The sequence below is a fragment of the Crocuta crocuta genome, unplaced genomic scaffold (genome assembly GCF_008692635.1).
Source record: "Crocuta crocuta isolate KB4526 unplaced genomic scaffold, BGI_CrCroc_1.0 scaffold323, whole genome shotgun sequence".
NCBI lineage: Eukaryota > Metazoa > Chordata > Mammalia > Carnivora > Hyaenidae > Crocuta > Crocuta crocuta.
Genome location: NW_027536465.1, coordinates 788,442 through 810,155, shown reverse-complemented (window position 1 = coordinate 810,155; position 21,714 = coordinate 788,442). Strand labels below are relative to the sequence as shown.

At 42.0% G+C, this 21,714-nt stretch overlaps 1 protein-coding gene across 1 annotated transcript; it reads left to right on the top strand.

The window, feature by feature from the left end:
- The first annotated feature begins 6,207 nt into the window (after window positions 1–6,207).
- On the top strand, window positions 6,208–7,152 carry LOC144218880 (olfactory receptor 9I1-like). Its single transcript, XM_077748862.1, has one exon. It carries the CDS (start codon window positions 6,208–6,210, stop codon window positions 7,150–7,152), a length of 945 nt encoding a protein of 314 aa, XP_077604988.1.
- The last annotated feature ends 14,562 nt before the right edge of the window (window positions 7,153–21,714 follow it).

Here is a 21,714-nt window from a genome sequence, read left to right as displayed (position 1 = left end):
TTTTTTTTTTTTTTTTTTTTTTTTAGAAAAACATTGCTGTAATGTCTTTGAGTTTGTGTGTCACTAGGTAAATTTTTTTTAAGTTTATTTATTTATTTTGAGAGAGAGAGATCACAAGCAGGGGAGAGGCAGAGAGGGAGGAGCGAGAGAATCCCAAGCAGGCTCTGTGCTGACAACACAAATGTGGAGCTCCCGATGTGGAGTTTGGACTCACAAACAACAAGATCATGACCTGAGATGAAATCAAGAGTCAGAGACTTAACCAAGGCCCGTGGGTGGCTCAGTCGGTTGAGCATCTGACTTTGGCTCAGGTCACGATCTCAAATTTCATGAGTCTGACCCTCTTGGACTCTGTGCTGACAGCTCAGAGCCTGGAGTCTGCTTCAGATTCTGTGTCTCCCTCTCTTTCTGCTCCTCCCCCATTCATGCTCAGTCTCTCTCTCAAAAATAAATAAACATTAAGGGGCGCCTGGGTGGCTTAGTCGGTTAAGCGACCGACTTTCGCTTAGGTCATGATCTCGCGGTTCGTGGGTTCGAGCCCCGCGTCGGGCTCTGTGCTGACAGCCAGCTCAGAGCCTGGAGCCTGTTTCAGTCTGTGACTCCCTCTCTCTCTGACCCTCCCCTGCTCACGCTGTCTCTCTCTCTCCTAGAAATAAATAAAAAACATTAAAAAAATAAATAAATAAATAAATAAACATTAAAAAAAAATAAAAGAGTCAGATACTTAACCTACTGAGCCATCCAGGCATCCCTTACTAGGTAAATTTTAGAAAATATATTCCATTTATGAGTGAAATTGTATGGTATTTGTCTTTCTCTGACTTATTTTACTTAGCTTAATACTCTCTAGTTCCATCCATATCATTGAAAATGGCAAGATTTCATTCTTTTTCATGGCTGAGTAATATTCATATATTATGACACATATGTCACATATATGTATATATATATATACACCACATCTTATTTATCATAGGGGAAGAAAAGAGAGAAGCAAACCAAGAAACAGACTCTTTTTTTAATGTTTTATTTATTTCTGACAGAGAGAGAGACAACGCGAGCAGAGGAGGGTCAGAGAGAGAGAGGGAGACACAGAATCTGAAACGGGCTCCAGGCTCTGAGCTGTCAGCACAGAGCCCAACGCGGGGCTCAAACCCACGAACTGTGAGATCATGACCTGAGCCAAAGTCGGACGCTTAACCGACTGAGCCACCCAGGTGTCCCTGCCCCAAAACAGACTCTTAACTGTAGAGAACAGAATGATGGTTAGTGGAGGGGAAGAGGGTTGGGGGATGGGTGCAATAGATGATGGAGTTTAAGGAGTGCACTCGTGAGGAGCACCAGGCGTTGTACGGAAGTATGGAAGATATAAAATATATATAAACAGTTTCATGGGGCAGGGGTGGGGTACTAGACTGCAGAGTTTAGACCCAAGACTTCACTGTAAATCACTGTACTTCCCTGTGATTATATTGGCAGTGGGATTTATCATACATACTAGAGCTTCGGCTTTGGAATAAGACAGACCTGGGCTAGAATCTGGGCTTTTTTGGGGGGGCGTGGAGGCTGGCTGGCAAGTTAGTAAAGCATGTGACTCTTGATCTTTGGGTTGTGAGTTCAAGCCCCCTGTTGTGTAGAGATTCCTTTTTTTTTTTTTTTGAGATTACTTTTTAAAAAAGAGAGAATCTGGGCTTTTTCACTGACTAGTTGAGTGAACTTGGACAAGTTACTTACCTCTTTAAATTTAATTTCCTCCAGGACAAAATATTGCCTCTCTCATGGGTCATTGTGAAGATTGTAGGAGATAATCTATACAGGGTGTTTAACATCCTAATCAGCACAGAGAAGTTGCTCAATAAATGGCTACCAAGTAGGAAGAGCCACACCCTATAGTGGAGCAGCACCCCAATTCTGGGCTCGGGAAGGCCAGGGTTAAGATCTAAACATCTTTTTTTAGCTGTGAAACCTCAGGCAAAATATTTAATGTCTGTGAACCTCAGTTTCCTCTACTACAAAATAAAGACAAATATTTTCTCTTCTAATGTCATCAGATTGGAATGGAATAAACCCTTCCCAGTGCTTGGCATGCTACCTGACTCAGGGCAAGAGCTCAGTAAATATTGACAATAATATCTTTAGACCAGTCCCAACAAGGTGAGGAAATTTAACTCTGTGGAGCTCCTTCCTTGTCCCCAGCAGACACAACCTTTGCAAGAAAGAAAGAAGCATTCGGGAGAAGGGTCTAAGTGAAAGTAAGCACAAGATTTAAAAGCCATTTTCTCTCTGAAGGCTTCCTCCTGGGTGAGACCATGTCTCTTTCCCCAACCCCTGCAGAGATCTCATGTGCATCTACGTTACATATTATAATCACAATATATCACAAGTAATAATGTCAACCCATAAGTGTCCTTAAGCCTTCCTAAAATGTCTGCTGGCCATAAGCCTTGGCTTTCCCTCCTGGAAGCTGTTCTGGGTTCAGGGACTCTGTAGCCACCCTCTACTCTAGGCCCAATCCAAGCTGCTGGTGCCCCAACCCCCTTCTTCAGGATCTGAAGCCGGCTCCAGGCTCTGAGCTGTCAGCATAGAGTGCGACGCAGGGCTTGAACTCACAGCCGTGAGATCATGACCAGAGCCAAAGTTGGACACTCAACCAACTGAGCCACCCGGCCTCCCCCATTCTAACTTTTCAAAACTCCATTATTATATTCCTATTTTATTAGTTAGCAAATTGGAATTCTAATTGGTTACGCAGTTTCTTCAAGAACACACCAAAGGAGGGATATGGCCCAACTAAGTCTGCCTTTACCCGAAAAGAAGGAAAAAGAAACGATATGAACCACCAAGAACTCCAAAGTCAGACTTAGTCCTCTTTCTCCATAGAAGCTGAGTATTTTCCTAATAGTCGCAGATATGCTATGATTTTAGAAGTTGAGACTTGGGTCTGCAGAAAAAGGAATTTGCACCCCTAAAAAAGGACAGCAAGATGTGAAGCAAAGACCACAGAATTTGGAGTTAGAGAGCTCCAGATTCAAATGTTGCTTCTGTTTTTCCTAGATGTCTGGCAGGTTGGGTAATCTCCTTAACATCTCTGAGCCTCACTTTTCTCATCCATAAAATAGCCAAGGCTGTACCCAACTTTCAAGGCTGCTGGAAGGATTAGTCAAAGTATTAGATGGACCTAACATGCATGTGGCACAAACCCAGAGTGGCTGCATCAGTGACCTGGGCCACCTACTCTGCAGTCATATGCATCGAACAGTATTGTCTCTGAATCAGAGGGAACCCCAAGACCTCACCATAAGATGGTCAGAAAATGGCATATGACAATTTCAGAATTAGAGCTTGAGAAAGATGTTGAAATTAGCTGAGCTTTCTCATGATCTGCAAGCAGGAAGTATCTGATTATCTGAAGAACTATAGGGGGATTCCTTTGATTTTGTCAGTCATGAAGATGCAGTTAAGTATGGGAAGGCAGCAAAACAAATTCATAGCAAAAAGCACAGAATTTGCCATCAAACCATTATCATTCAGAACCTGGCTCTTCCATTTATTAAACTAGGTCACCTTAAACAAATTCATCTCCCAGAAGTTCAAATTCCTCACTGGCAAAAAAATTAATTAATTAATTAAAAAATAAATAAGATAACAGCCTTTGAAGGGCTGTTTCCAGGATATGATAAGATAATTTTTATAGAGCCTCGCCATCTTTAGTGGGATGGATAAGTAAACGTGCTGTAAGGACACCAAGGACCATAGCAAAATCAGAAATAACAAACGAGGCTTACCTGCATGACATGGACAAATCACAAAAACATAGTGCATATGGGGGAAAAAAAACCAAATAGGATTTATAGCACAGGATCATGTATCAAAATTTAAACCACACCAAATTCGCTGTATTTTTTAAAGATGCACATATTTTTAAATCAATATGAAAGGACTAAATGTAGGAGGGTATATACTACACGTATACTAGTACATACACTAGACTGGGTATACTGGGCACCTATGAGGACCAGAAGAAGGACTGGGATTGGAGAGAGAAGGAGGGAAAAATAATAAAGTGGAAAAAAAGCCTTTCCTTGATCAAGAATGATGATATATCAGGAACTGGCAATTACGATTAACTCAATTCCAGACCTAAGATCCTGTAAGTAACTACAAATCACTTGAAATAGTGCCTGCGTGTTTTATTTACTCAGCAATTTGTAGGTAAGGAGTACGCACGTTATAGATATTAGGAAAATCCTTCCAAAAACTCATTTAACCCATATACCTAGACATACACATCATGATTTGTGAGAGACGTAAAATCTTTAATGATCATATAACCTAGCCCTACTTTTTTGCTGAATAGAAAGTTAAGTCCAAGGAGGGACAGTGAATTTTAAAGGTTACTCAGCCAGTTAGTGTCTGTCCTAGAGATGACAACCGTAGAAACTGTTGTCATAAGAGAGCCTTCCACAGAGGCTAACTCACTCCAGACCTAGCTGCTGGAGTCAGGTGTGGGGAACAGCTTCAGGAGGCAATGCTTTATACATGTCAGTGTCTCTCTTTCACTAATGACCTCTGGTTCAAGCAGGAGGAGACTCCCGAGATTAAAATGGTAAAGATGGAGATACGGTTTATCTATACAATGGAATACTACATGGCAATGAGAAAGAATGACATCTGGCCATGTGTAGCAACATGGATGGACCTTGAGGGTGTTATGCTGAGCGAAATAAGTCAGGCAGAGAAGGACAAATACCATATGTTTGCACGTATAGGAGGATTAGGAGGAACTTAATGGAGGACCGTGGGGAAGAAGAAGGGGGGAAATGGTGGGGGAGAGGGAGGGAGGCAAACCATGAGAGACTCTAGAATGTTGAGAACAAACTGAGGACTGATCGGTATGGGGGGGAGGGGAAGGGGCGTGACGGGCATGGAGGAGGGCACCTGTGGGGATGAGCACTGGGTGTTATATGGAAACCAACTTGACAATAAACTATTTAAAAATTTTTTTAAATAAATAAAAATAAATAAAATGGTAAAGATGAGGATCACCTTTCTGGCTTAGTCAGAAGAACATGAGACTCTTGATCTCAGGGCTGTGAGTTCAAGGCCCACATTGGGTGTAAAGATTGCTTAAAATAAAAATAAAGAAATAAACTTAAAAAATAAAAATAATTTAATCAAATGGTAAAACTTAAAGTAAAGAGAAAGACTTATTTTTTATTATTACTGAGATATAATTGACATATAACATTGTGTAAGTTTAAGGTGTACAATGTGCTGGTTTGCTACATTTATAAATTACAATATGATCACCACTGTAGTGTTAGCCAACACTCTGTCACCTTCCGTAATGATCAAATGTTATTTTGGGGTGAGAACAAGTAAGAACTAGTCTCTTAGCAACTTTGAAGTTTGTAACACAATGTTGTTGACTACAATATAATGGTTATAATACAATGCTGTTGACTATAGTCGCTGTGCTATACATTAGATCTCCAGAGCTCATATCTGCCAGTCCAAGTTTGTACCCTTAAATGACATCTTTTAGTACCCTCTGACTAAGCAGTTTTTGACCACATGCTGAATAATTACAGAGAAAGAGAAGAAAACACATCAGTGGGTAACATGAGGGAATACTCAACATAAAGAGCAAACTCCTCATCCTCCAACTTCTGAAAGCCTTTTATGAAAAGAAGGAATTAAATTTGTTGCATGTGTCTGGAAGGGGTAAAACTAAAGCCAGTGGATGGAAGATAAAGAGAGAGAGAAAACAAATCCAAAATGAGAATTAACAGATAGAACCATCACAGATGAAGATTCATACAGTAACTAGATGATCAAGCAGAAGGTGTGCAGTACAGGACCCTTCAGCATCCCATGGGGATTAGGACACATACTGACCAGGTTCTTTCCAAATTTGAGTCTATGTGTCTTTTGTCTTCACAGAAGTTTCCGAATATAAACCAAAACTAATTTGAAGCACCAGCTCAGGGCTCTGCTCCAAAAAATGTGGAAGAACATAGATGCCCAAGGAGACTCAGCCACGTACAGAATTTCCCAAAAACAAGCTCTATACATTGGCCCAGAATTATAAAACTATCTTCTACCATAGAGAGAAAGAATCTGTCCTTCAAGTCTGGGACTTTGTTATTGCTGTTGTTGTTGTTGTTGTTGATTCTCATCCTCAGATCAATTGTCTATATTGAGTCCATGGGCAAGAATAATATTACTACGGTAACAGAGTTCATTCTCATGGGATTTACTGACTACCACATGTTGGAGGTTCCCCTCTTCCTGATGTTTCTCATTTTCTATATTATCACCCTTCTGGGGAATGTGGGGATGATCATTCTGATCCAAGTGGATATCCAACTCCACACGCCCATGTACTTCTTCCTGAGCCATCTTGCCTTGCTGGATGCCTGCTATGCCTCAGTCATCACTCCTCAGATCCTGGCCACACTGGCCACAGGAAAGATGGCCATCTCCTACGGCCAATGTGCTACTCAGTTCTTTTTCTTCACCCTCTGTGCAGCCACAGAGTGTTTCCTGCTGGCAGTAATGGCCTATGACCGCTATTTCGCTGTTAGCAACCCACTGTTCTACACTGTAGCCATGAATCCCAGAATTTGCTGGAGTTTGGTGGCTGGAGTCTATGTCTGTGGGATGTCAGGGTCCATTCTGCGCACCGCATGCACCTTCACCCTCTCCTTCTGTGACCACAATCAGATCAACTTCTTCTTCTGTGACCTCCTGCCCCTGCTGAAGCTTGCCTGTAATGACACAACAAACACTGAGATTGTCATTATCTTCTTTGGCAACTTTGTGATCTTGGCCAATGCCTTGATCATTCTGATATCCTACCTGCTCATCATCAAGGCCATCCTGAAGGTGAAGTCTCCAGATGGCAAAGCCAAAACTTTCTCCACATGTGCCTCCCACCTTACTGCTGTGGCCCTATTCTTTGGGACCCTCATCTTCATGTATCTGCAGAGTGGCTCAGGCAAGTCCCTTGAGGAAGACAAGGTTGTGTCTGTCTTTTACACTGTGGTCATCCCCATGCTAAACCCTCTGATCTACAGCCTAAGAAACAAGGATGTGAACGCAGCCTTCAGAAAGGTCACTGGTAGACTCCAGGTGTCCCAGAGTGTGTAGATATGAGTGACAGGACCCCACCTCCTGGGCCACTTTCTTCCCATATCAATTTATCCTAACAGGCACCAGTACTATATGCAACTTAGCCCCACAAATAGAGAGAAAGTAGATGGGTGTCAGCAGGCACCAAGAAAAACTGCAAATATGGTGAAATTCATTTCCAGCAATCCCATAATGCTTTCTTCTTCAACCCCCCTCACATCTCCAGCCCATTCCTTAGCATACAACGGTCTTATGATATTGCCTGATATCCTCACTTACAGAATGTCAGGGGCCCAGGGAGCCTCGAGTTTATTCATCTCATGCCAAGTCTTTGCAGCTGTGCTTGGGTTTCCCATCCTTGCCTTCTCATTTTTTTGGTCCATTAATCTTGCCTTTTTCTGTATCGAAGATTCTATCTGGGGAATCCAGCAATCAATGCTAAATAGCCTCTGTCTTCTTTTAGTAGATGAGTGACTGATTACCTCAGTAAGCAGGGAGTGCTATGTAAGACAAACCTGAGTCCCTAAATGGCCAAGGGAAGGGAGTATTTGAGAAACAGGCCTTCCTCCTCACCATTCTAGTCTGGGGTCATCCCCTTGGAGGGCTTTCCTTCTTGCCCATGCCACAATAATGGAATCTGCAACCTGCCTACCAACTTGATCGTGGCCCACTGGCTTTGCTGCTCCTGCTGTGTAAGGCTACTGTGACGTCTCCAAGATGAACTCAGGCCACCTTATCTTTGGCTCTTCAACGGCCAACTCACTAGTTCCTGAAGGACATGATGCACTGCTTCTCTTCCCCATTCCCATTGCCTGCCCGGTAACAAGCATTCCATCTCCAGGAACAGCAAAGTGTAAGGAAAATGTTGAACCACACATTATCTTCTCTGGAAGAAGGTTTAGTAAGAAGGGGAAATAACCAAGTCCTCTATTTAGTTAACAAGACTGCAAACCCCTGCAGAGCAGATTCTGCTTTGCTACTTAGGGAACTCACACCAAATCCAGAGTCTGAAGCAAATGAGCTCTCAATAATTGCTTTGGAACAGATTTTTTTATGGCACATGCCTGGTCTCATTTGTGCCTCGTGGAAACTCTGTAAGGCAAATAATGAGGACACGGCTGAATATAAGATTCCTATTTTGCAGTTAAGAAAATGCTTTCTCATAGCCCCTTTGGACCTTTGCTAAAAGTGCCCTTGTTCAGCATATACAGCAAGAGACAAGGCATGGCTTGCAGACTCAGGCTTGTATCTGAATCCCGATTCTCCCACTAATTCACTGCAAAATCTACCATAAATGGCTTCATTTCTCAGATCCTAATTTTTCTCAGGTCTAAAACAAATATAGCAACTCCTAATTCAAGAGCATATTGTAAAAATTAAATGAGGTAAGGAGCGCCTGGATGGTTCAGTCAGAAGAGCATGCAACTCTTGATCTGGGGTTGTAAGTTTGAGCCTCACATTGGGTACAGAGCCTACTAAAAACGATAAACTTAAATTTTAAAAAAAGATAAAATCTTAAAATAAATAAATAAATGAGGTGATGAACAAGAAATCTCCTAGCATAAACCCATTGCTCAATATACATTGTTCTCCTCCCTTCCCTTTCCTTTCCCTCACTTTCACCCTGGGCCTTGCCACAATTCTGTAGCTGTTAACAAAAATGAAACAGATTTTGAACAAGTAATAGTGAAAGACAGTGAACTGGGGAAGATGAAGAATTCAATCCTTTTCATTCAAGACATAAAACAAACATGGGTGTTTGGTTGGGGTGGGGTGGATTTACCTGTATCTCACATGGTCAGGGATAACCAAAAGATATCTTTTTATTGAATAGACTGTGTACCCATGAACCCCTCTACTGAACCCTGATTTTATGAGAAGTTGGTCCTCTATGGCGCTCCATGTGGGAATAATCATTGTATTCAAATGGCCCACTACCCTGCCTAGAGTTGATTGGTTCAGAAATAAGCACTTGACCCAGTGTAGGTTTAATAAAAAATTTTTTCCTGGGCATTATGAAGTTGAACATGTAAAAGAGATTCAGAATAAGAGACCAGATTGACCAAGGTGCAGATATCAAGAGAGATACAAAAATGAAACAGTTATTCAAAGAGAATCAACAATAACAGACTAAGAAGAGCCCTGACAGGTTTCATTCTGGGCTTCCCAGTGCAGCCACAGTAATGTTCTTGCTTCTTTAAGACACACTAGAATTCAACAACAAATTCCCCCTTGGGGACTAGTTCAAGTTTAGTCATCAGGCTCAAAGGATTCCATACTTATAGAACTCTAATGGAGAGGAGTTCTTGAGCATATTATAGCAGATCCACATTCATGGACACTGACTATATCTCCACCCTCCCCCAAAAAAGAAAGGACTGGGTTTCAGTATCCTGTATACTTCTATCAAACTCCCTTTATAGGATAAACTTCCCCACCTTAGGTAACCACTGTTTGGCACTTGATCTTGCCCTTCAGATGATCTGATCAGACTAGAATAAGCCCCTGACCCACGTTTCATCAATGCATGAACAAAATAGAGAGCCGTGAGATGCCCTACAGTTATACAATATTATTAAGCTGGACCAGTAAAGTTATCTCCCTCTTGAGGATCTAAACTGAAAAATTTGGGGAAAGACTAAGTTATTTGAGAAATGAGACTCACAAGTTAAAATTAGGTATGAATAAAAGGGCTGAGTCACGTTCATGGGCAGACCAAAGAGAAAATGAGTGAATGTCAGATGCGGAGGAGGTAGCAATAAACCTGGTCCCTAGTGCTTCATTAGATCTTTCAGGTCTTGAATTATGTAATTATGATCCAGGCTGAGTTCTAGGGCTCTCCTTAAGTCCCCAAGAAATCTGTCTCCTACTTTTGAAGCATAAGAGTCTTAGCCATAGACTCACTTTCTACTTTCTGAGTGGGTCTTTGTTTCACTCTAAAGGACCTAACAACTTATTGCCCTCTCTGGCTCCTAATAACAAAATAATGATAGCTTAGTCTTACAGAGCACCTATTATATGCCAGACACTATTCTAAGAACTTTTATATGTATTTGACAACCGTATGATGTAGACACAATTATCACCTCCACATAGTGATGAGTAAACTACGACACAGAGAAGTTAAAACAAGTTTCCCTAACTCACAGAAACCACACAAGGCCGTGATTCGAGCTCAGGAAATCCAGCTCCAGAAACCCCACTCTTATCTATGATCTTATATCACCTTTGGTTGCCATTTTATACACAACTGTCCCTTCTTTGGTATAGAATCACTTGAAGGAAAGTAGCCTTACTCAGTATGCTCTTTCTCCAGGAACCAGGAAAAAAATGGTTTTCCTTCTTCAGAACTGGTAGTCCTGTGAAGAAACATCCAAAGATCAATGGAGAGGTCTCCACAAGATGAAATAAAATAAAAGACCAATTTAACAAAGAGAGGGCCTTACTTTTCACAAATCAAATGCCTTATCCACCTGCAGTCCTTGGCTAAGCCACCAAACAAAAGCTGGAAGTGATTCCATGTAAAGATCATTCCATGAAGATTCATTAAGAACCTACCGTGAGCTGGGCTGAAGAGACCCTATTCTCTGTGACAACTAAGATGCAGCCAGAGCATTTAGGTCAGCATCAGCCATAAGGCTTGTCCCAGGCGAGGCAGCTCTGTTGATGTTTGAGAGAATGGGAGTAACACAGATTCTCAGATCTACCAACCAGGCAGTAAGTCCAAGTGCACTTGAGAGAATGAGAGCAACAATGATTCTCACATCTGCCAGCCAAGCAGTTCGTCCAAGTTCTCTACATTCAACTTGCCTGAATAAAAGGAATAAGGTCAGGAGAGACTCATGTCTCCTTCCCAGCATCTTCTGAAGACCTACAAAAGAGAAGCTGTACAAATTATTCTTCCCCTATTATAAATCTACAGGACTTATTCTTTACTTCATTCAGGTCTCTGCTGAAGTGGTGCTTCATTTGGGAGAAACCTTTTTTAACCACCCTATCTAGAATGACAGCTTCCCTACTGCCTATCACTTTCCATCTCCCTACTCTGCTATTTCATTCTTGAAGACGCTTAACAATACTTGATATCTGGGTTTTTTTTTTTTATCCCTACCCCTAGTAGAATGTTTTTTATCATCACCCCCTGGACACAAAGATTGTCTGCTATTTTGGATGCACCTTCCGACTCACAGTAGATGCTCAGTAAATACTTAATGAAAAGCATTAAGAAGATAGAAATGAACAAGATTTCCATTTCTGGCAATATGGTGGACTAGGGTTTTTTCTGACCAACCTCACCTGTGAAAAACATGAAAAATAAATAAATAAATAAATACAGTAAGAAGACACTAAGAAATCAAAGGCTAAACATCCGAGGGAAATAAGAACCTTGAAAAGTAAGCAGAGTATTGAAACTATGTTTGCAATCAAGAGCATCTCCCTATGAGGATATATTGGTTGCCAATTACTGTTCATTGGGAGCTTAGTGGTACCTGGGTGGCTCAGTAGAGCATGCAATTCTTGATCTCAGGTTCGTGAGTTCAAGCCCCATGGTGGGTGTGGAGCATAATTTTAAAAATAAAAATAAATAAATAAATACGTGGCAGCGTGAAGCGCAAACATTTACTATCACACAGTTTCTGTGGGTGAGGAATCCAGGCACAGGTTAGTCAGATTAGTTAGTTTCTGTCTCAGGGTCTCTTACAAAACTAATTAAGAGGTTGACCAGGGCTCCAGTCATATTGACAAGACTTAGTCCTTCCCCATTGTTGACCTGATATGCCCATTCCTTACTACATGGTCCTCTCTACAGGGAAACTTACAGCATGACTCTCATCAGAGCAGGAGCCCAAGACACGCACCATAGTCCTTTTGAAACCTGATCTCAGTAGTGACATCCCACCCCTCAAATGATTCATATTATTTACCTAGGACTGGCAATACAGCCAAACTACTTTTCCCAGACTCCTTTGCAGCTAAATATGGACATATAGCTGAGTGTTTATCTGGTACGATGCTTGAATAATTGGTGTGAACCATTTCCAAGCCATGCTCCTTCCCACTCTGCTAGCTTGAAGCAACTGAACAGAGTGACCTTGCAAGCCACAGGTTGGAGGTCACAGAGGAATGATAGGAACCTCTACTTGGAGGATGAGTAATGGCCTCCGCTCTGTCACTAGCTGTGAGGCACAGCCTTATCTCATCCTGGGTTTCTTAAATCCTGTCCATACCTTTTTAAATAGTGGTTTTACTAAACTCTCCTCAAATTATCCAATTTTAATGTAACAGCTGTTACCTATAGGGATCCTGACTAATGCAAGTCCTATACCTCTCACCAAATAAAGTCAAAGCAGAATCAAGAACTAAATAGAAAAGGTGTATTAACAGGGGCACCTGGGTGGCTCAGTCTGTTGAGCAGCTGACTTCGGCTCAGGTCATGATCTCACGGTCCATTAGTCCAAGCCCAGCATTAAGCTCTGTACTGACAGCTCAAAACCTGGAGCCTCTTCAGATTCTATGTCTCCTTTATCCTCTGCCCCTCCCCTGCTTATCTTCTGTCTGTCTCTCTCTCTCAAACATAAATAAACATCAAAAAATTGTTTCAATTTTTTTAGAAAAGCAAATTAACAAACATTTTATAAAATAATAGAGGAGAATATTCTGTCATGACTTCATTATATGGAAGAATTTCTTATATACAAAACAAAAGGCACTAATCATAAATTTGAATATTCCTAAATGTGTCAGTATTCATTAAAGAGGTTCTGTTGATCAAAAACATAATTAAGAAGATGAAAACTTGGGGCGCCTGTCTGGCTCAGTTGAGCATGCAACTCTTGATCTCAGGGTTATTAGTTTAAGCCCTACATTGAGTGTGAAACCTACTTTAAAAACCTAAAAGAGGGGAACCTAGGTGGCTCAGTAGGTTGAGTATCTAACTTCAACTCAGGTCATGATCTCACGGTTCATGGCTTCGAGCCCCACGTCGAATTCTTTGCTGACAGCTCTGAGCCCAGAGCCTGTTTCAGATTCTGTGTCTCCCTCTCTCTCTGCCCTTCCCCCCACCTCTCTCAAAAATAAACATTAAAATTTAAAAGAAACATAGATTGAAATTCCAGCTTCATTAAAAGGAAGACGAAAAATCAAGACACGACATGGGAGAAAATATTTTTAAGGTATACAATCACAACAGTGTGTATGCATATACTTAAAAGTGAGTAAGAAAAGAGAACATATTCAAACAGGCAATTCACAAACATATTTATGAAGAGATGCTTATTCTCATTAGTAATCAGGAAAATGCTTATTAAAAACACAATATGCTCACTAGATTAGCAAAAATTTTAAAGTGTGACACTACTCTATTGACAAATATACGAAACAAGCAGTATAAGTCGGCTTAATCGCAGTATAAAACTTTGTAAAATATTTTAGCATTAACTTTTAAAAATCAAAGATGCACATAACCGCTCACCCAGCTATTCCAGAGTTTCTGTGGAGAAACTCTTGCCAGTGCTCAGGTACAAAAGTGTTCATAAACCATTATAATAGCACAAAACTCAAAACACTTGTTTTTAGTTTTTTGTTCTTCTGATCCAGAGTGTGGATGAAGTGGCCGGCAACTGATAGCCATTATGGACCACAAGCAGACCTTGAAGATGGAAGCCATGTTCAGAAAGCAACCATGCAGAAAGATGGAGAAGCCTAAACCCCTGAGAGCATTTTTAATCCACCAAACCAGCCATGGGCCACCTATCGCCAGGCTCCTTTTATTTGAAATAGAAATAAACATTTATCTTATTAAAGAAAACAACTAGAAAGCCATATATGTGTACATATATCCATACACACACACACAGAGATGATAGATAGATAGATCTATATATATAGTCCAAATATAAGCTAAACTAATATTGTTAGTGATGCATGGATGGATGAAATGCCTTCCATGCACCCTCCTCTGTTATCACTACCAATTTTCCACAAGTAAGGTGATCTTCCTTTGTTTCAAAGTTACATACACTGTGCAACTGCACATTACCCCACAGAACATTCTGGACGACAGATGTTTACACTAAAGAGGGTTGGGTGATCAAGACCCTGCCATAATATAAAATGGAAAGGTAAGCAGTGTGTGGCCTGCTGAGGGCTGAGAAACTTACATATGGGATCCAGTCAGGTTTCCCAGAAAGGGGAAGAGGTTTGAACTGGGTCCAGTAGGAAGCATCTGTGGGCAACAAACCAGACTAACAGGGAAGCCAACCTAATGGAACACACCATAGTTCCACGGTCTCAGTCTCCTCCTCCCCACCAAAGCCACCCTCCCCCATCACTTCTCACAGCATCACACGATGTTCAGCCATCAGCCAAGAAGCTTCATGGCCTCAGGAGAGATACACAGTCCTTTTGGGTCTGTTTCTTCACCTGTGATGTATCAATGTAAGTCTGGTTTCTCTCTGCTGTTTTTTTTTTCCCAACCCTGGAAGTGACATGAAGGTGACAATGTTCATTCCCCAGGCAACATGGGAGATGATGTCATTCGGGGTCTTCCACTTATCCTCCTGAGCATTTTAATCCCCAACTCTGTTGTTTTCTGCCCTAGATGGAGAGAGAACGGATGTAATGCCCCTGAGTCAGCTCTGACTGGAAGGGACTGCCTTCTCCCAGAAAGGTAGAGTCCTCGCCACTCATTTTGTAACTTGCAGGCAAGTCCGGGTTCACACAGCTCCCGCTGTAAGGGAAGTCGTCACGGTGAAGCATGCAGAGAGAGAGTCTACCTTCCACTTACCATTATCATCTTCGTACATGAGGCGACATCTCTAAATAGATGTTAAAACCACCCGAGGATTCAGTTGGATCAGAAAACTCAGTGTTTCGGACAGAAGATGATCTTAATTGGGTTGTTAGGTCATGAAAGCAAAAACAGTTAGCTGCCTGGAGGACCTGTCGGTGGCAGGCTCTGAATTCCACCCAGCGACATTAGATAAACTGAGCTCATGGTCTGACTCTGCTAGCGGCTGGAAACATTCAAAGGTGGGTTTCAACATACACGTAGCGCCAGCCTAAGACGATGAGATCATTGTATTTTCTATACTTTTCAGATCACCACAGCAGCAATCTCCTCGGCTCTGCAAAGAAAATAGAAAATACCAACAGTGCTTTGCGGAAGTCTTTCATGGGAACCAAAGGACCAGCTCTTTTCCTATGCGGTAATACACATCCTATAACTATGCTAGGAGATCACATATATTCCAGAGACGATTAAATGTGCTTTCCACATTTTTGAACATAACTTAAATTTTTCTGTGTGACCTTTTGGATAAGCTACCTTCCCAAAGTGTCAACTGTTTCTCAAAAACAGGCCCAGGGATACACGCCTTGCTGATGGTTGCAGTAATTGGTGACAAATGTGTCAAGAGCAGGGAACAAGAGGTGGCATTCAGATATTATTACTCCCCTGACACTCACACTGCTGAGTGACAAGTATTCAGAGCATGAACCGAGGATGGGCCTGGACCCCTCTGAGGAGGCTGTGTCAGCTGGTGAGGTCAGAAAGGAGCAGCTTTCAAGAAGATGATATGGAAATGGATGTCACAGAAGGGAAGCTGAGGGAGGGAGGTGATGAGTCAAGAGCCCCTATACTGGCCTCAGGGAGTCCCAGCAATCCTCCCATCTCTGTGGCCCCATCCTGGGCTTGCCAGTTCTGGTTTGTTCTTTAATGTCTCCGTGGTTTTTCCTGAGGCTCCAAACAGGACACCAGTGTTGAGTCCCCCACTGGGAGAAATCGGGAAGGGAGTGCTTTCTGACACGCTGAGGAAAAGTTACTTCTCTGGGCTTCAATTTTCCCCTCTGCTAAATGAGGAGAACACAGTAGACTCAGTGCATTCAAATCCCTTTTTAACACTGGAACCCCCTTTCCAAACAAAACAAAAGGAGCACCTGGTTGTTTTTAAGAGTTCTAGGAATTGCTGCTTTGTTTGAAGCTGGGGCTGAGCTGGCAGCTCGGGGAAGGCTGGGGTCTCTGAGGAGCAGAGCTGGAAAATCACAGAACCACAACACCAAGGTCCTTTCCAGCTCCCAGTTCTGTGTGTCTGTAAGGTCCAAGGTCTCTGGGGAGGGTCGTGGGTGCTTTCAACAAGTGTGGAGGGGACATGTGAGCCGCCATTTTCAGTGTCTCAGGCTCACAGTGCCTATCCTGAGGGCCATGTGCACAGTGACCACCAAACACTGAAGAGAAAGAGAAACCAGTCACCCAGATGCTCACCTGACATAACGCCACATCCAAATGGTGAGCATTGGACAAAGAGGGACACAGAAGCCAGGAGACAACAGCTAATAGCTCAAAGTTTCAAGGAACGTTCTCATTGTGAGGTTTTCCCATTGACGGTGTCTTGAATAGATTCAGGTGGGAGCTACCACTGTCCAGAAGAGAACAGCCAGATGAATGTGTCCCTCAAGGTAAAAAAAGAAAAAGAAAAAGAAAAAAGAAAAAGAAAGGTAAATTAGGGCATGATGGTATCTGTCCCAGGCTGTGTGAACTGTTCTGTTAAGTGTTGTGGGGCATCTCCAAGGGCTGGACAGAAAGGTTATCGCCATTCTGGTAAAAACGGTGCTGTGATTGGCCAACCAGGACAACCCAAATCCTACTAAGCCAGTGAGATATCGCCATAAGTCTATAAAGCATACGATTGTTTAGAAATCTGAATTCACTGGTTATTTAGTTCAAATTATTGAAACTTTGGGAGTAATATATATTTTTAATTTTTTTGTTTATTTATTTTTGAGAGAGAGAAAAAGAGAGAGTGACAGAGTGCAAGCAGGGGAGGGGAAGAGAGAAGGAAACACAGAATCTGAGGCTTCAGGCTCTGAGCTGTCAGCACAGAGCCCGACACAGGGCTCAAACTCACAAACTGTGAGATCATGACCTGAGCCGAAGTCGGATGCTTAACCGACTGAGCCACCCAGGCACCCCGAGAGTAATATCTTAACAGCCATGTAATCTTATGATTCAGAGACAGCCATAGCAAGAAAAGAGTCCTCGGAGAACGTTCTAGTTAAGCATATCATACCAAAAACACAGGCTCCTTATCTCTGAATCTCCATGTCTGTGGAAAGAAGGACAAAAACAAACAAACCCAACTTTATGGCTAACTAAGGATGGAAAATGCTGTCATGAAAGAAGGTGTCACCGAGTCATAGAACAAAATAATAGAGTTGGGTGCAAATTCAGTATGTCTCTACTAAAAATTTCCAAACTGAGTTTTAAAAACAGCGCAGATCTCAAAGAACTGTCACCACACCAGCTCCACTCCACTTGGTGTTGTATGAAAGTGATGAGTTACTAGAGTCTACTCCCAAAGCCAATATTGCACTGTATGCTAACTAAATAGAATTTAAATAAAAAATTTCAAAATAATTAAAATATCTGAAAGATGATTATTAATAATTAAATAATACTAATAATAAAATAATTGATTAACTGGTTTTTTAAATAAAGCAATACCATTCACAGCCCCGCTGAAGGTAGGGCTGATGTTTTGTCCCTTTGGGTCAGGCAGATAGTTAATATGTGGACTGGCTACATACTTTCAACTTTATAACTTTTGGACAAAAGGCAACTGGATAAATAAAACTCTCTTTTTATTTCTTTTATGAATATATCATTTTATTTTTTTAATTTAAATTCAAGTTAGTTATCATACAGTGTAGTCTTGGCTTCAGGAATAGAACCCAGTGATTCATCACTTATATATGACACCCGGTGCTCATCCCCAAAAGTGCCCTCCTTAATGCCCATCACCCTTTTAGCCCATCCCCCCGCCGCACACCTCCCCTCCAGCAACCCTCAGTTTGCTCTCTGTGTTTAAGAGTCTCTTTGGGCTTGCCTCTCTGTTTTTATTTTTCCTTCCCTTCCCCTATGTTCATCTGTTGTGTTTCTTAAATTCCACATATGAGTCAAATCACGTATTTGTCTTTCTCTGACTAATTTATTCCACTTAGCATAATACACTCTAGTTCCAACCACATTGTTGCAAATGGCAAGATTTCATTCTTTTTGATCACCAGGTAGTATTCCACATATATTGTCTTCTTTATCCATTCATCAGTCAATGGACATTTGGTCTCTTTCCATTGCAGCAGGATTCTCACACAGAGAGAGTCATGATACCAAAACTTTTCTTTCCAGGAAGCAACTTTATTCATGCTGGCATGGCTCAGTTGGGTTAGAACCCAAAGAACTGAATCCTGAACTCCACGTGGAGTAGTTTTTTATACATTTTCTACTTCTTTGCTTCCCATATATGGTAACACACAAACATGCAATCTGAGTAAGTGGTCTCATGTTACAAGGTTGTGAGGAATGTCATGTACATGTATAGCCAGGTTGCCTTGAGGTTTTGGGTTTGTTTTTTCCAATTCCTTAGGGAGGGGACCCTACCACACCATAATTTGGCTATTGTTACCACTGCTATAAAATTGGGATGCATATGCTCCTTCAAATCAGCATTTTTGTACCTTTTAGATAAATACCTAGTAGTGCAACTACTGTGTTGGAAGGTAGTTCTATTTTTAACTTTCTGAGGAACTTCCGTACTGTTCTCCATAGTGGCATCACCAGTTTGCATTCTTGTGAACAGCGTAAAAAGGCTCCCTTTTCTCCACATCCTTGCCAACGTCTGTTGTGGCCTGAGTTGTTAATTTTAGCCATTCTGACAGATGTGAGGCAGTATCTCATTATAGCTTTGATTTGCATTTCCCTGATGATGAGTGATGTTGAGCACCTTTTCAGGTGTCTGTTAGCCATCTGGATGTCTTCTTTGGAAAAATGTCTATTCGTTATAAAACTCTTTTTTTTTAAATATTTGAACCAGGAAATCCTGAAATAACTTTTCAGTTTCTCAATGGTCCTAAAGGTGATGGACCTCAAAGGAGTGATAGGCCAGCATGATGTACAAGTCAGAGTTAAAAGGAGCAGGGAAGATAAAAATGATGNGGGGGGGGGGGGGGGGGGGGGGGGGGGGGGGGGGGGGGGGGAAAAATCCCAGCAATAACAGTGTTCTGGAGGAAAGATGCCTAGACTCCAATTTTTAAAGTCCCAAGCATTCCCTTCAGCTCTGTAATCTAGGACTTCCTCCCCTCTTCAGTGTCCACTAGACCCAGGTTAGAGAGCACAGGTCAAAAAGAATGAGAGCAATAGAAGGAACTAGGGTAATCCACGCTCACGTGGTGTAGACTCTGGGTCTGGAGTTCTCTCTTGTCCAGCATGAGAGCGACACAGGATTGAAATCCGAGAAAGCTAATGACTAGGAGGAGACAAGACCCCTGCGTGAGGTCCTTGCTCTGTTCTTATTAGGATCAGAAGGCTTACAAGCGTGATGGGCGTGCACAAAGAGCCAATGAAACCGTGAACATTAAGTCATGGGTGTGAGGAAGAGGAGATTTTGAAAATATGCGGTGTGAGGGGTTTGGGTCAATACAAAACAAAATCCTGACACTGGGCAGAGGGTTGTTTACAGCAGACACGAGGTGCCACTTCTGTTTACCTAAACTGGCCTAGGGGACAAGAAAGACAGAGCATGCTACCTCAGGGTCAACAAGGCACTTTTCTTTTGCTAATTAGCTCCAATCCGGGCAACTTGGCCCTGCTGTAGCCTATAGCCCTGTTTACCTATTTTGGTCCTTCCTTCCTGTGAAAGCAGTTTTCTGCTATTGTACTAAGTTGAGGGGAGAGGCACTTTTGCCCTGAATATCTAATCTTACTTACCTAATCTTAGATGTTTTCATCCTAAGATTCCCTATTCCTATACCTTTGTCCTATACTGGAGGCCTTTGCCCTGTTTACCTAATCTTGTTTTCCAATCTTGGATGCATACATCCTGTGGCTTTCTATTTCTTTATGCCTTGTGTGTGTGTTTTTTTTTAATGTTTTATTTATTTCTGAGAGAGAGGGAGACAGCATGAGCAGGGGAGGGTCAGAGAGAGAGGGAGATACAGAATCTGAAACAGGCTCCAGGCTTTGAGCTGAGCCAGCAGTCAGCACAGGGCCTGACACAGAGCTTGAAACCACGAACCGTGAGATCATGACCTGAGCCGAAGTCGGACACTTAACCAACTGAGCCACCCAGGCGCCCCTCTTTATGCCTTGTTAACCCATCAGAGAATTCCTAAACTTATTCTCCACACTCAGGCTACCGTCAATCAATAGATTTGTTATGCATTGATTTCCACATCTTACTGAAGATGTTATTAGAAAATTGGTGTCCCTGGTGCTTTGTGTCTGAAAGACGGGGACTAAGTTTTTGCCTTTTGAATGCACAGAATTCCAGGGATGAAAATTGACAGACCACCCCAAAGTGTTCTGTGGAAGTTCTATGGCTAATCAGATCCCCATAGTTCAAAAACAAGTCTTCTTTAACCTTGCCTCCCAGTGAATCTTGGAATCCCTGATGGAGTAGCCTCTATCCCTACCCCCAAGAGGGTAGATCCTGGAGCTATCAGTAGCTGACAGAAGAACTCATTCCACTGACAGAAAGTGAAGAATAAGCCTGAGTTCTGTAGAAAACTGGTTCTACCAAATACTATAAACCCTATAACTCTGGACCACAGAAGCTACAAATTAAAGTAGAAGGTGAAGAAGGACCAGTGTAGGACACTAAAACAGGAAGTGCCCTGGAGTTACAACACCATGGTTTAAATCCTGGCTTCTCCACTTGCAATTTGTTCTTTGACAAGCCACTTTAACTTTCTGAGCCTTGGTTAACATAGTTCAAGAGTGAAACCTATAAAGGTTATTCCAAGATTATTGAGAGGAATCGCTAAGTTAATGTGGAAAGGAAGTGTCTCACACAGAACAAGGGCTCCATAAATCTAATGGTCTCCACAGAACCTCTTTCATGGACCCTTGAAAAAGAAACCCAAGACAGATGATGACCTGGTTCACAGGAGAGCAGAGGTAGATTATGAAAGCACTCACAAGGAATTAACTGGAAATACTTGACTTGGAGATGAGATCATTAACACTGTCTTGGGAGAAAGGAAATTCACATAATATCAATGGTAGAATATATCAACGTGTAGAAAATATAGAAAAAACCATGTGACTTTCCCAACAGGAAGACTTTCAAAGATAGGGTACCCCCAGGAGTCCCCACCACAGAAGGGGTTAGCATAAGGCCCTGCATCAGACAACTCAGGAAGCCACAGCCTAAAAGACCCTCTGAGGCCTGGTGTACACCAGGGCTACGTGACAATTTGTTGGGAATGTTCTAGAATAGAAAGACTCTACAATGATCCCTTACAGTCTTGATAGTCTAAGATTCTCTGGTCTTAAAGATAACAAGCAAGAAAACTTGAAGAAATACTGATCCAAGGTCCGATTTCAGGAAGGGTGTAGAGATAGGTTACTCTCATAGTAATTACTAGATGTGGATTCTTAAGATGTTAAACATTTTCTCCTCTCTCTGAGCAGAGAATTATCTGAGATATTCACCTAATATCTGACACTGAAGAAAGCAAAGGCCTTCAGTTCTGGAATCTCTGATTCCATTCTTCTCTTCAGGCCACCTACTTAACATCGAGGCT